Genomic DNA, 15,930 nt, shown 5'->3' with positions numbered 1-15,930 from the left:
GCAACCATGAATACAGAATTTTAATAGGGTTATCATCAGATGATATATTTAATTGTTCATGCCTTTCCGCCTTTCTCTACATTTAGATTATCTTTGCTGTCATCTAACATGCAAAGTTTATTTTAAATTTAACATTAGTAACATTTGATAACATTGATAAATGGCTACATTTTGAAATGTAGTTTTTAGGAAATAATAATTAGTTTACTGTTGTATTTACCAAAATCATTTACATTTTTGATACAAGTAGAATTTTAATATCAGCCATGTATCAGTTATCAAACAAGATGAAAATCATTATTGGCTTAAGCTATTAATTACCAATCAATATTGTGATGCCAATATTCACTGTAGCATTTAAAATAATTCATGTCTTATTTTCTGAGGAATAATATAGAAATTTAATATCAAATATCTATCAGTTATTGGATGTAAGATCAATATAATTATCGGCTTACGCTTTAATCAATCATTTTTATATTGGTTTTATTTTTATTCTAAATGTATTTTATTGTAGTTATGCTTAGACTATATTTTTTATTGGCTCGAAACTTCTCTTTGCAGTCTTTTTAAAAAATATTTTAATAACTTTCATGTAGTAATCACGAGCCATTGGAAATGTCATTGATCAAAAGGTGTGGAAGCGCTGATTCAAACAATAAAAGGACCTCTAGATACTTTAGACAGAGGTTTTTTGTTCGGTCTATACAAATATGAAGCTTATACTGGTGGATCAAATGGCACTCTTTTAGCATTTACTGTAGCTTTAAGATGTTGTTAAGCGGGCACACTCACACTGCAGCTTATAGAATACGGATTTGCGCACTAGCAGGCAGAGCATGAGGTGAATCATGAACAAAATCACGTCAGTAGGTGCATTTGTAACACCAGGGCCATTACTCTGAATCCACTGCCACGAGCACGGAGGATCAGGATAACAAAGCAGTGGATTTAAAAGGCAACAACGCAGGGCTTAGAGAAACATCAGATTGGGGGCGAAAATATGCATGCTAAAAACTGCAGAATATTTCGCAAAAACAAAGATCAGTTGTACGGCAGAATCAAATGCATAATTCTTCACATATACGCTGCCCTCATTGTTTCTACATGAGATTGTTTTGTCTTGCTTTTGTCAGCGATTACTCACTCTAATGTTGATCCAAACCTGAATGACTTTCTTCAGTGAAACACAAAATAAGTTATTTTGAAGAATGTTTCAACTGTTTTTGTTCATATTATGAAAGTCAATGGGGTCCAAAACAACATTGGACCCCACTGACTTTCATTGTATGAACAAAAAACAATGAGGCCTTTTTTCAAAATGTCATTGTTTGTGTTCCACAGAAGAAAGAAAGTCAAACGGGTTGAATGGCATGAGGATAAGAACATGCTTTCACAATTTAGATTTCCCTAAAACTGAGTCAAACGAAAGCTCCCTAGTCCCTACGCAATGCAGACTGGTCTGAAAGCAGATTAATTAGGGGGAATTTTTAGTGGTTGTAAGAATTATGATTCACATCCCTTCTCTCTTTTATTTCCGTCTTATTCATCCCTCCATATCTGCACTTTTTCTCATAACGTTTCGTTATGTTTGAGTAACTTCGGTACGTTTGGATAGATTTGATCCCGCGACCTCTGCGGGCAGGGCGTGCTTGTGCGAGGAGGAGTATAGAGGAATGTAATTCCATGGAACAAAACTCACTGTTGTCAATGTGTTAGTTTTCTTTCTGTTTCTCTCTGCGGACATGGGGGTGTGGGGTGGGGGGTTGTGTTGCTTTCCCTCCCAGGCCTGGGGGGGAGGCAATAACTGAAGCTGCCCTCTGACTGGTCTCACATTCAGCGCCCGTACGTGCGGGGGTGCGGACACTGACCCAGTGGGCCGGTTGCTAAAGGCAGCGGTCAGAGAAATGCACAAATCTCTGTGACTAAGAGAGTCATTCATTCTCCAGACCCTCGTAAGCTGCACCGCCACGGATTCATAGAGCGAGAGGAGAGGGTTATTTATATGTTAATGTTCGCTCTGTTTGACAAAGAGGAATTCTGTGGCCATTCAGAACACGTTGAGTCTCGAGAGGCTGTTGAATTCACAGCAACAAAAATTTAGTGAGATCATATGTGGTTTTTAGTTTGTTTCGATCTGTGAATCATAATTTTTTTTTTTTTTTTTTTGTTCCAATGAGGAGAGATACATCACTTACTGAAGCTTCAGCTCCGTCTTTCTCACAGTTGTCAAGACAATGAGTTTCTGACTTCTCTCACATAGCAAACAGAGATATTTATAAACTATGTTTGGATGGTTGATGTTGGTTTTCATTTTTCTCTCACACACACACACACATGTACAAGAGGAGAACATCTGATTTAAATGGTTTGCTAAAAAAAAAAAAATTCTGTTTACTCACTCTCACTCCAGACTTTGTCTTTCTTTCTTCTGCAGAACACAAAAGAAGATGTATTGTAGAATTAATGTTTCAGTGGTTTTCGTCCATGCAAGGAAAGTAAATGGGGTTCAAAACAACATTTTTGTATGACAAAAGTAAATAAATACATATATATTTTTAAATATCTTCTTGTGTGTTCCACAGAAAACTTAAGTCATACAGTTTTAGAACTAAAAGAGGGTAGTAAATAATGACAACATTTTAATTATTAGATGAGCTATCCATTTCAAATCCGATATTTGAAATGATAACATCCAAATGTTCCGTTAACCTCTGGGGTAAAAGTAATGAAGCGTTTAATAGAGACTAAAATAGAATAATGGTTATCTATTTTGGTAGATGAAATGCATCTTGTCGCACTACCTAATATGTCCAATTGATTTTGCTATTAATACATGTCGATGCCAGAAGGATGTCTCAGCTTTACAGATCTACTTATATTGTTCCCCAAGTCTGTTTTCCATAAAGGTCTTTGTGCAACATTTTTTTTGGGGGGGGATTTTATTGAAAGAAATAAAAAGAATGAAAATAGTTCAGTGAGCAGTGTCATGGGGCACGCTGTCCTGAAAAAAATCACATTTTACGTGGTGGGCGAGATCAAAAGTACTTCCTGGCGTATTTAGGGCAAGGGAAACTGCTACCAGTATGTTGATAGCTGAATATCTTTGTTTTGCTCTTTGGGGGAAGCAATGTATGGAAGCTTAAGGGTAACAATATTCCATTTGAAATGTAAGATGCAAAATGGCAATACAATATGCAAATAATTACAAAGAAATATTATAATGACTTTAATCTTAAAGAGCAAATACTAATATTAAATCTGATATACATACCCTAGAACTTCATTCTTATGGAAGCTTATGGGTAGCGATATTCAATTTTAAATGTAATATGCAAAATGGCAATGCAATATGATATATTAAAATCACAGATGATAAGGTATGTTTAACATGTTCAAGCAAAATTTTTAGCAAAATGATCATTTAAACGTTATTTTTCTTAATTGCATATATTTATAACAACTGATTGTTGTTTATGCATCAATTATAGGCCTATAATAAAACGATGTCCATCCGGACATGCTAATAAGTGTTCTTTATAATAATAACAATAATTTCTATTTCCAAAAATAACTGATGTTTAAACCCCTCTAAAGTTTATTTATTTATGAACATTTTATTTAAAACTTCACAACTACTAATGTTTTTCAACATTGTACAAAAGCATGGAACTCCTGTTCCAGCACATCCCAAAGGTGCTCCATTGGATTGAGATCTGGTGACTGTGGAGGCCATTTGAGTATAGTGAACTCATTAGCCCCTTTCACACAGCAATCCCAGTAAATTACCGTAAAATTGACAGATTGACTTTACCGGTAATACACAAATATGCTGTTCACGCAAGCAATGGCATTCTGGCTTTTTACCGGTTAGTAAAAAGTAGAATTATTTTTATTCACACATCAGCTCCAAAATACCGGTAAATTCTGTGATGTCAGTCATCGGAAACGATCTTTAAACGCCGCGCCGTTGTCATCCGCCCGCATGAGGAGAAGAGCTTTAGTTTCACTATCTGTTCAATTTGACAAAAAATTTTGACATCTGAGTGAAAGGCATAAGCGGATGATCAAACAGAGCGCGTTTTTGCTCCTAAAAAACACGAGACGCTCATAAACGGTAATCTTCATTCCACGTTCACACAGAGCGCATTACCAGTAATTTACTGGTAATGTTACAACTTCCTTTACTGGTAATGTTACAACTTCCCTTACTGGTAAATTGCCAGGACCAATTTACCGGTATTTTTGAAAAGGTCCTGTTCACACATGATCTCTTACTAGTAATTTACTGGTAAGGACTGTATGTGTGAAAGGGGCTATTGCCATGTTCATGAAGTCAGTTTGAGATGATTTGAGCTTTGTGACATATGCGTTATCCTGCTGAAGTAGCCTTTAGAAGATGGTAAACTGCGGTCATAAAGGGATGAACACATGGTCAGCAACATTACTCAGGCAGGCTGTGGCTTTTAAACGATGCTCAATTGGTACTAAGCAGCCCAAAGTGTGGCAAGAAAATATCCATCACACCACCAGCACCAGTTAAAATATATGTTTAAATTATATGTCAAAACTATAGTGTAGGAAATAACAAATGTAAATTATATTAGTGAATTTGAACGCTCATTTTGTTCCAAACGTTGCACATATGGCATGGAAAATGTAAATGTAAATACAGGAATGCATTGCATTTTACATATTGCATTGCCATTTTGCATATTACATTTCAAATTGAATATTGCTACCCATAAGCTTTCATAAGAATGAAGTTCTAGGGTATGCATCATATTTAATATTAGTATCTGCTCTTTAAGATTATTGTAATATCATTGTAATATTTTTTTGTAATATTTTTAATATTAAGACCATAATTTCTCTGGTTGCATTTATCTTCTTGACCATGTTTTTAGCCATTAGTTTAGAGTAGAGTGAAACAAATACATTGCAATGCTGGGTTTTTAGGGTTACAAAATTTCTGTATGCTTTAACTTTCCCTAACCCTTCCCAGCAAGTTAGAAGCCTGGATTTTGGATATGTTCATCCCAGAGCATTCCTCTGTCATTCTCTAAACTAAAGTATCAGGATCCTGTAATATTCCTGCACCTCACAGACTCCCCATAAAGTAACTCCAAATACATAGTTATAGGCTTGGAGTGCAGTTGCTTTGACCTCTATAAAAGCTTTTCCAGTGAGCTAGAAGACAGAAGCTTCAGTTTGTTCATCTCCAAACAACCATGTTGCACTCTATAAATTTTAATCTGTTAAAAAGTATTTGAATTATTTTATCTTTGATTTACTGTATCGACTCTGTTGTGTGGGTAACATAAAAAAATGTTAATCACTAAGTATGCATTTCTGCAACATTCTAATGCATTTTTTGCATTGTTGCAACATTTATTTCTAAATTTCCTTAGAATTGGAAGTGAAAGCTATAGATCAAATACCTGAAAATTGCTAAATTTGATTTAAAACAGTCAGCAATGATGCCAGTCGGCAGTGAACATATTGTGTGACTTTGGCATGCTGGGAGATTCAAATTGCAAATGTTTCCCTGCCAGACTTGTTGCCATGATACATTTCACAGTGTGAGCTGCAGTTATATGTAGCTTCAATAATATCCCATATTAAGTGAAAAATAGGCATTATTTAATTGATTTAAACAAGGACTCTGTGGGTTAACTATCTATAATATTTTAGACGGCCACCAAATTTAATTTACACTGAACCAAACCGTAAACCGTGAACTAAACTTATTTAAAATTTAAAAAAATGTTTTTATGAATTACATGTCTTTTGAAAATGCAAATCTAGTTCGGTTTTTTTTTGGTTTTTTTTTTTTGCTTTCTTATGACATTAGGCTAATTGTCTAATTGATTTATGTTGAATCCACCTATACAGTATGAAATAGCATTCAACACAATGCTGTTGCTCAGAAAAATCGAGTCGAGTTGTACATCCAGCTGCTTCACTTCCCCCATTCATTCCACTATATTGTTATGCACCACTGAGATTTTCCTGTCCTTTCTCACGCATGTAACTGGTAAAATGTGTTACACAATGAGTGAAATACAATAGTGTAACCATACTTTTATATTTCTGGTCATGTCGATTATCATAATCAATGCTATAGGCTATTTATTATGGCTAATATAAAAAATTAAAATTTGATCTTAGGGACTGTCATCCCATCCTTGCATCTTTTTTCCCCATATAATGATGACTGAGTATAAAGAGTGTGTGTGTGTGTAGGCTATGTATATAGTTGTAAGTGTGATATAGTATAAGTAGGCTACATTCCTGGTAATTTAATGTCTGAAGATGGACAGTGTGCTGTCGTCTATAGATTAAAGGATCCCTTTGAAAGGACAGCCATTGTTGTGATTTTCAATAGACACGGAGAAAAACAGAGTGGGTTTGACTGGAGCGGACTCAGGCTTTACTGCATTCCTCAGTGAGTGTATCGACTGAGTGAAGGGGGTGTGAGAGACTTCACTCACTGAACACCGGCTCGGCTCATCTCATCTGCTCTCTGGGATTGTTTCATTTTGTTTTCTTGAAGGGATGTGACTATAACTGATTGCGGGATCGATATCAACCATGGAGTTTATAGGTATGTTTTCCGAAGCACTTTATATTCAACGGTTGTGTACGGCAGTAAGTTGTAAGAGTTTGAATTGCCGCCGCATATTTGATCGTTCGGTCCTCTAACGTTACTAGGATTTGTATTTCTCCATGCAGTTCGACCACCACATTTTAATTGAGATTTCCACACTTGTTATTATTTCCCATGCTAATGAAGCCTACTGACGATGCGGTGTTTATTCAACAGTTGTCTGAAGTAGAAACTTCTTCACGTTTGTAGCCGATACTATTTACTTTTCGGTTTATGATTCGCAATCGATAAACGGTTCTTTCTCATTTCATGATGTGGATGTTTCATGAACATGTGTTTTCCCGCCGTTTCGGATGGAACACCATAATAAAACAGCCTCTGAATCTGTGTGAAACATACAGCGTGACTACTAGCATAGTCCGATTCTCCAACGAACGAATGGATGCGTATGAGTCGGTTCTTTGTAGTGAATCACTAACACACAGCCCAACCGAAGTAGCCCGACTCCCGAGTAAATGTCTCTTTTGAGTCGGTTCAAAATGTGATTCACTAATTGAATTGTTCAAATAGGTTACTGGCATACTGAATTGCGTGTAGTTATTTATGACGTCATTTTAAACCAGGAATTGTTACTGTCTAGGTTGTAATAGTTTAATCAGTAGTGTTTTATAAAAAAAAAAATATCTATATATGTATATAATAAACTAATGAAATATGAAAGTGCTAAAGGAATCGTTAATGGAACCAGAATCGTTAAGAGGAATTGGAAGCAGAAATGCTTAATTTCTAAGAGGTTTCTGGTTTTAAAGGGGGACCTTTTCCTTGTCCGGTTTAATTAAAGCCTTATGTAGATTAACAATGGCTCGTTGTTATCGTGCTTTCAACATCAAGTAGAAGAAAGCATCGATTCTTCCGCTTGCCTGCACCTCTATCCTTCATTAACGGTCACCCCTCATGACGTCCACTGCTGTTATTTATTTATTTGCCCTTTTAATGTCATCTATCCTTTTATGCTCCTGTATTAAAAGCCAGTGGGATGCTTCCTTGAAATGAATCATAGAACAACACCCTGGATTTGAACTTTATTACTGTATGAGTTTTTCTCAGACCTATCCATCTATCTAGAATCATTCAATTATCATTCAAACTCCCTTAGGATTTGAGATTCCTAAAACATATTGAAATAATTTGATTTGTCATGAAAAATATTATTTGGATGTACACTCCTGCTTGGAGTCATTCAATCTTTGTTGCTCATTGCCCTGCCCCCTGTCTGACAAGATTTTTAGGCCTGAAACTTGCTTGTGATAGCATCATCTGAACATGACAGTCATCACAGTCATCACATACATTAGCTGTATTGTGTATGTAGCCCTAAGAGTTTCAGTTTTAAGTGGAAAGGAACTTAGTACGCCATATGACCCTTTGTTTAAACATCACCACTCTTTTAATACCTGATATTAAACTTGAAAAACCTGTCTGTGGGTTTCCGCCATTTTTGACCGAACCTGTTTGACCTTTAGATTCTGAGGCGTCATAAACTAAAACAATGCAAGGCAACTGTGAGTTGCAAGGATCTTAACATGGTGCGCCACACCTGTCTGCTGAGTGTAAGAGTGGAAAGGACGTTCTGCATGTCTCCAGTGTCTAAGCTTAGTGTTGTGGCATCACTACATTCCAGACATTTGGAATCACATAGAAACAGAGAGATGAAAAATAAATAGTGAAAGAAGTATTGTCATCAGGAAAGGAAGAGAATAGATATACTGTTGTGCTTCTGTTTGCACTTGTTTCATTCGAGAACTCATTCTCAAGAGCAATGGTATTTAAGAAGGACCTGAACTGAAATGGCAAAGCAAGAGATAAATTGCTGTCTTAAGCCCTATTCGCACGGGATAAGTATTACCTGGTGACCTCTAGTAATTTGTAATAATTGCGGAGGTTGTCTGTGATCTTAATCCCGTGCGAATCGGCCATGTCTGTAATTTGTGAAGTAAAAATTCCTCCGCAAATGACCTACCATATTTCGCCGAACACCGAGGTCCTGTGATAATATTAGTCCCGTGCGAATCGGCATCTCTGTGATTTAGCGGGGTCGTTAATAATTTTTTCAAGGTTTTTGTTTCCTGTGTGCTTTTTTTTAATCCATCTTTCACGAAGAATGAAGTTGGAGTTGGAGTGTTTTGATAGTATTTTGGGTGCTGGGTCATATCGCTATACACCATACGATACAACTATACAATTTGCAGAAAGAGAAAGCTGAAAACCATCAGAAGAGCAAAAACAAAAAGAATGATTAGATGGAGATGGATGACATGTATAGCAGCATGTGGTAAAGAACATTCTTCTGTTCATGATATATCATACAGCTAGACCTATAATAACGACAAGACATTTCCAAGCGATAGCCTATTGACATCAAATCCGGGAGATAGGCTAAGTCAGTAAATTCGAGTAAAATCACAGGCTTCACTTATCCCGTGCGAATGCGCCACACGAAATTCAGATGTGGGTGGGTAATTTCTAAATCACACGAGGTCCCCAGATAATACTAATCCAGTGCGAATAGGGCTTTAGTCAGTAAACACTTCTGGAAGTGTTCTGTAGTGCCAACAATCTGTTAATATGGTTTAGCACCATAAAGAAGTTTAGAAGTTTCGTAAACCCAGCAATAAAAAGAAATATAACCTCTCATAAAATGCGGATATCTGACTTAAAAAAACAAAACAAACAAACAATCATTGGGATAAAAAGTAGTTGTGAGAAAATCCTGTCCGGGCCCAGTGCTTTCCACTTACCAACTAAAACCCCTCTGCGTTTTGCAGTGGCTTTCATAGAGGATTTTCCCATAGCTTACCGTCTCTGAGCATTATGATGCAGAGAAATGCTGCAGTTGCGTGTGGCGGAAGCGTGGAGCTTTGCTCCACTTCGCTGTGTTCTCTGCTGTTCCACTAAATGTGAATAATTAATGTCTGGCCTGCACATTTCATATCAGGTATCATCATCTTTACTGTGATGTTGTGGAGAGGCCTGACAAGCAGCCTTTTCATGTATTCCATACTGTTCAGGCATGTAGTATTGATAAGTTTAAACAAGGTTTCTCCTTCTGTAAGGTCTTGTTCTTGTAATCATGCTGGGATAATGAGTAATGATTGCTAACACTCATTCTTGGGCAGGGCTCAACAACAAGGAAGCATGAGGGCAGTGAGACAGTTTTGGGCCTGTTATCTTATGTATTATTATGATCCTTAACATACCTTAAACCTGAACAGTTGGTGGCTAATTTTGCCTGTCACCTTTTAAATGTTTAATTTAATGGATTAGCATTGAATGAGGTTTTGTTGTTGCAAGAAAGACTTGTTTTTGTTCCATCTAATCTTGGTAACATTGGTGAGAATTTTGAAAAAATTGTTTGCAAATATATCACACTCTTGAAGACTACTGTATAATTACCAGCTATTATTGCAAATTTTCTTGCCTTTTTTTATGTGATGTATACAGTATCTCAGAAGTGAGTACACCCCTCACATTTCAGCAAACATTTTAGTATAGCCTATCCTCTCAAGGGACAATACTATAGAAATGAAACTTGAATATATTTTAGAGTAGTCAATGTGCTGCTTGTATAACTCAACATACAGCCATTATTGTCAAAATAGCTGGCAACAAAAGTGAGTACACCCTAAGTGATAATAGCTGTATGTCGTTTAACCATGCAATGTCCTATTCATCATGTATGTTTTTGTCTGCTTGACCATAAATGTGTGTATCTTGTATTAGAGTAGTTAAAATTTGTGCTTTGCGTACAATTCTCTCATACTGACCACTAGATGTTCAACATGGCATCTCATGGCAAATAACTCTCTAAGGATTTGAGAATTAGGATTGTTGCTCTCCACAAAGATGGCCTAGGCTATAGGAAGATTGGTAACACCCTGAAACTGAGTTACAGTAACAGGCCAGGGTCATACAGAGGTTTTCCAAGACAGGTTCCACTCGGAACAGGCCTCACAAGGGTCAATCAAAGAAGTTGAGTCCTTGTGCTGTGCGTCAGGTGCAGAGGCTGGCTTAAAAAAACAGACGCATGAGTCCTGCCAGCATTGCTTTAGATGTAGCAGAAGCGGAAAGTCAGCTTGTCAGTGCTCAGACCACACACTGCAACAAGTCGGTTTGCATGGCCGTCGTCCCAGAAGGAAGCCTCTTCTGAAGCTGGCTCACAAGAAAGCCCGCAGACAGTTTGCTGAAAGCAACCTGTCCAAGAGCATGAATTACTGGAACCATGTCCTGTGGTCTGATGAGACTAAGATAAACTTGTTTGGCTCAGATGCTGTCCAGCATGTGTGGCGACACACTGGTAAGGAGTACCAAGAAAATTGTGTCTTGCCTACAGTCAAGCATGGTGGTGATAGCATCATGGTCTGGGGCTGCATGAGTGCTGCTGGTACTGGGGAGCTGCGCTTCATTGAGGGAAACATGGATTCCAACATGTACTGTGACATTCTGAAGCAGAACATGATGCCCTCCCTTCAGAAACTGGGCCGAACGGCATGACAACGACCCCAAACACTCCGCCAAGATGACAACTGCCTTGCTGAGGAAGCTGAAGGTGAAGCTGATGGAGTGGCCAGTATGTCTCCAGACCTGAATCCTATTGAGCACCTGTGGGGCGTCCTCAAGCGGAAGGTGGAGACATCCAACAGCTCCATGATGTCATTATAGAGGAGTGGAAGAGGATCTCAGCAACAACCTGTGCAGCTCTGGTGAAGGCCCAGGAGGATTAAGGCAGTGCTAGATAACAATGGTGCTCACAAAATATTGACACTTTGGACACAGTTTTGACATGTTCACTTAGGGTGTACTCACTTTTGTTGCCAGCTATTTTGACAATAATGGCTGTATGTTGAGTTATTTTCAGAGGACAGTAAATATATACTGCTATACAAGCAGCACATTGACTACTCTAAAATATATATATATATATATATATATATATATATATATATATACGTGTGTGTGTGTGTGTTATATGCATGTGTGTACATGGTATACTGTTTATGTGTATTTTTTTATTTAATATTTAAGTGTTTTTTAAATCCTAAATGTAAGTAATGGCATAACATTAAATTACATTCATTCGTTAAATTGATATTCTTAAATTGAGGTCAGTGAGTGTTGGAAAGCCAAGTTGACCCGTTTTTTTTTTTTTTTTTTTTTTTTTTTTTTGGTTGATGGATGATGAAATGGTTGAAAAAAATCTCATGATTCACAGTGAAGGAGAGACCTAACCACCCTAGCATTATGGCTTAGAGTTTTGCACAAACGAGCTCCACACATAAAACGTAAAAAAGTTTGTGTGTCTCTCCTACAAATGCATCCATATATCAATACATTTAATGATGGTCTTCTCATCCATGCAGAGAATGATGGATAATGTTAGTGTAGTTCTGCTTAATGTTGCAGGGAGTTTGGCTCTAGAAAAATGCATTGTGGCAAAATCATTCTTTTTTAGCAGCTAAATCCGTATTGATTCATTTACACCCTCCAAATGGCATTTTACCACCGATTGATTGCCCAACAGAGGGCAATAAAAGGCAATACGGTGGTGTTGCGCTAACTAGGGACCACCCTTTCTCGCCATCCCCCACCCTCCTATCCACCAACACCAGAGCACCCGCATCACTTCTAATTACAGCCTGGGTCCTTGTTTCAGGTCTTGCTGTGTTCATTTTAACCCCTCTGTTATCTCCAGTGCCGTATTGATCCGAGGAAGGGCTGGGCCAAATCAATGCAGTAAGTGGATTTCCAGGGGCAGTCGAAGCCTGGAGGATATAGGAGAGAAGGAGAGACACTGTGCTGTGCTGTGCTGGCCTCACAGAGGGGCTTACAGGGAGACCTGTCGACTCTGACGCCAGGGGACAGAGGACAGTCAGGGACAGTCTGACCTTGGATGCACATAGTGAGGAGATGGATGGGCTGAGTTACAGAGAAGGAGAGAGACAGGAATAATTGTAGGTGTGATGTAATAGCTGTGATTTAAGGGAGCTAAATGAATGTGTAGTCACTGAGAATAGCTGGTTTGTCCACGCTGCCTTTTTTTTTGTGTGTCTGCTTTTTTGGGGGCTGATGCAGTGTACAAAGATTCATAAAGCCTTGAGTTGAGACCTAAGCTGGTCTCTATTTGCATTGCTATGATGTGAACATTTTTGCTCTACCATTTTTAAGACTATCAAAAGATGATTTTTTTTTTTTTGGGATGGAGGGGAGTCAAATTTTAGACATTGCTGCAAGTCATTGTTTGTTTATTCATTTATTTACTGTTCATAAGTTTGGGGTTCAGTTATAATTTTTGTGAAAGAAAATCATACTTTTATTCAGCAAGAATGCAAATTGATTGCAAAGTGACAGTAAAGACATTTATTATTTATACTAGTGTTACAAAACATTTCTATTTCAAATAAATGCTGTTCATTTGAACTTTCTATTCATCAAAGAATCCTGAAAAAATAAGAAAAGTTATATCACAACCCTCTGTAACAGTCTTAAATGATACATGATGTATCAATTCCATTGTGGATTCTCATCCTTTTGAAGTGCATGCAAAGTTTTGCAACGCTGAAAACAGCAGGTGCGTCTCAATTTGTGTTCTTGTGCCCTATTCTATGACGTTCTGTAGTATAAATAGTGTGCATAGTGTATAGTTTGTCATTTGGGACACAACTAGCATCTTTTCGACATGTCAACAACACAAACCAATCTCTTCAAGGCCTCTGTGCTCCTGCAACTACAGTGTTTGAGGGCGGTTTAAAGTAGACATTGTTCATGGGCAGCCAGTGAAGACCATTGGATGGCATTATGCTAATTTGTTACATATGTAACAGGAAATGAGACTGGAGCTGCTGACTACTCGTTTCTCCTTTCTTTTAGGAGACAGAAACTTGATTTGTCGTGCACTTTAATCTTTAAAACTTTGCAGACCTTTTACAAATCTGAACATCTGCAGTGTAAAGATCCCAACAGGTTTATAATGAAGTTCACATGTAATTTATTCACCATGACATTTATTGTAGTATGATGCATTTAAGCCATTATTAATTTGAGCATTTGACGGATTATCAGTGATTATTTTTTTATCATAGTTTTTGTTTTTATTTAGTTTTTCACTCCAACACCTAGTTGTGCTAATGTGAACAGCCTTAGTTTGTGTCTGGCTTGCGTCATTTCCTGATCCCAGTCTCCTGATAGCAACTGATATTGCTTTATTCAATTTAAAAAGGATTTTGAAGGACATGCTAAATATAGCACATCAAGTCGTGCACCATACCCTTTCAGTTCAGTCCACGTGCAATCTTATTTCAGTAGGTCACGTCCAGCTAATAGCTCTAACATTCTTTGACCTGTGTAATCTGACACATGCTTGTGTTCCTTATCTATTATTTTACTTCTCCAATCCTTAATGACCTCTAAAACGCAACTCATACCAATGACATGCATTCACAGGCACAGCACAAGCCTCCAGAGCAGTGTCCCACATGAAGTATGAAAACAAAAGTCTCGAGGCAAAGAGCGCCTCTTCGTTTTTCCTAATGTGCAAGGCTGCAGCAGGCAGACGGAGCCAGATGCGCCGAGGAGGGGGGGAACAAGCAAATGAGAGAGAGAGAGAGAGAGAGAGAGGGATGGGAAGTGCTTGCAGTTCTGCTGAGAGGAACAGAGGAGTGAGGTTACAACGATTGATTGAGTAAATGCGGTAAAATCTTTTCCGCTGGTCTGCCAAAAAAGAGAAAGGGAAGAGGCTGATAAAGTGAGAACTAGGATTGCTGCCCAGAGAAACGGATAGAGAGAAGAGGATGGACTAAGACGGGAGAGAGAGGTTTAGCAGAGGACGTTTCAGTCTTTGAGGGAGAGCGCTGGAGTGCTGGTACGGAGAGAGAGAGAGAGAGGAAGAAGGTACGATGTGGCAGTGAGCCACAGCAGGACAATGAAGAGGCTGCAGTTTATCAGTGCGGCGGAATCTCTCTCAGAGTGATGGACAATTAAAGGGAAGGCGCTCAAGCTCATTGGATGAGGGTGATGGTCACTCTCCAGCCAATCCAATGGTGACCAGCTCCATTTATTCAGCAGGTGATGGGCAACAGCTGTGATAGAGGTATCTTGCTCTCTCTCTTCCTCTTTCTCATCTGCGTGTTATTAGATTAACTTTTATAAGATTAAGTTATCGTCCTGCTCTCAGACTGGAGGGTCATTAAAAAATCCATAATGATTGAAGTTGGGTTGAATATGCTGTTACAAGTCATTTCCTGTTTGATAAGTTTAGAGGCGAAGCGAGGTGATGTTTTGCTGATTTTGATTTGCATTTACTCACGTTCATGCATCTTGCTTTTATCCAAAGTGACATAAAGTGCATTCAAAATGTATGTTTTATCACTGTGTGCATTACCTGGGATTTGAACCTATGATCTTGGTGTTGCTAGTGCCAAGATTATATAAGTACAACTGTGCTTAGTCATAGGGATTGCTGCGATTTGTCAAGTTCGGCACTGCAGAGCTCTAATGCAAGCAGCAACTTCACGGAGAGTGTGAGAGATGTACGTAAGAGTTCAATCCGAGGAGCTTTTTAATACAATAGGCAGTCTTCAAAACCCAGCTCTGGCTGCAAAGGAGAAGACATGAGAAGTTGCTGTTTTTGTGAAGCAGTGTTCTGATCTCATATGTTTTAATACAAATTTAATGGCATGCACACTTTTTTCTTAAGGGCAGCTGAGCAATTTGAGATGCTGTATGAAACATTTTCTTAATCTTTAAATATCAAAAAGTCGGACGGACTGCACAGAATTTGATTGGACCACTCCTGGGCTGCAAAACAGGTTGAACTGCTAAATTTAGCCGTTAATCAATGGCTCTCTGGATATCAGCCAAATGCGAGTGTGACTGATGTGTAGTTTAAGAGACATTACGTCCTGTTCATTTGATGAGAGGTTGGGTGAGTGTATGTGTATTCCAAGATATTAAAGCAATAGTTCAGCCAACAAATAAAATGTTGCATAATTTACTCACCCTCGTATTGTTCCAAACCTGGATGACATTATCGCTTCAGTGGAACATAAAAAAAAAAAGTATTGAAAAGTGTTATTTTGACCATTCATTGAAAGTCAAAAGGGATGCAGTTTTAGTTTTTGGGCCCCTTTTTTCTTTCTAAATATCTTTTGTATCCCACATAAAAAATGAAGTCATACGGGTTTGGAATTTTGGGGCGAACTATCTCTTTAAGCTCTTTATTGTGAGTGGAGGGTTTGATCTTGAGCAGCAGTGGGCAGCTCTCCAAC

At 38.1% G+C, this 15,930-nt stretch overlaps 1 protein-coding gene across 6 annotated transcripts in view; it reads left to right on the top strand.

The window, feature by feature from the left end:
- rasal2 (RAS protein activator like 2) overlaps window positions 1–15,930 on the top strand; it is a 76,957-nt gene that overhangs the window by 33,885 nt on the left and 27,142 nt on the right. The window contains exon 1 of one of the 6 annotated variants that reach the window (XM_084411212.1): window positions 6,439–6,607. The exons of 4 other annotated variants lie outside the window; for them this stretch is intronic. In XM_084411212.1, coding sequence (XP_084267338.1) covers window positions 6,595–6,607 — 13 coding nt within the window. In that variant the 5' untranslated portion in view covers window positions 6,439–6,594. Of the gene's footprint in view, window positions 1–6,438; window positions 6,608–14,292; window positions 14,754–15,930 lie in introns of those variants that run through there. One more of the 6 variants, XM_084411211.1, reaches the window with a different exon arrangement.

Source organism: Rutilus rutilus, assembly GCF_951802725.1.
Source record: "Rutilus rutilus genome assembly, chromosome: 6".
NCBI lineage: Eukaryota > Metazoa > Chordata > Actinopteri > Cypriniformes > Leuciscidae > Rutilus > Rutilus rutilus.
This window is presented reverse-complemented; position numbering and strand designations above follow the sequence as displayed.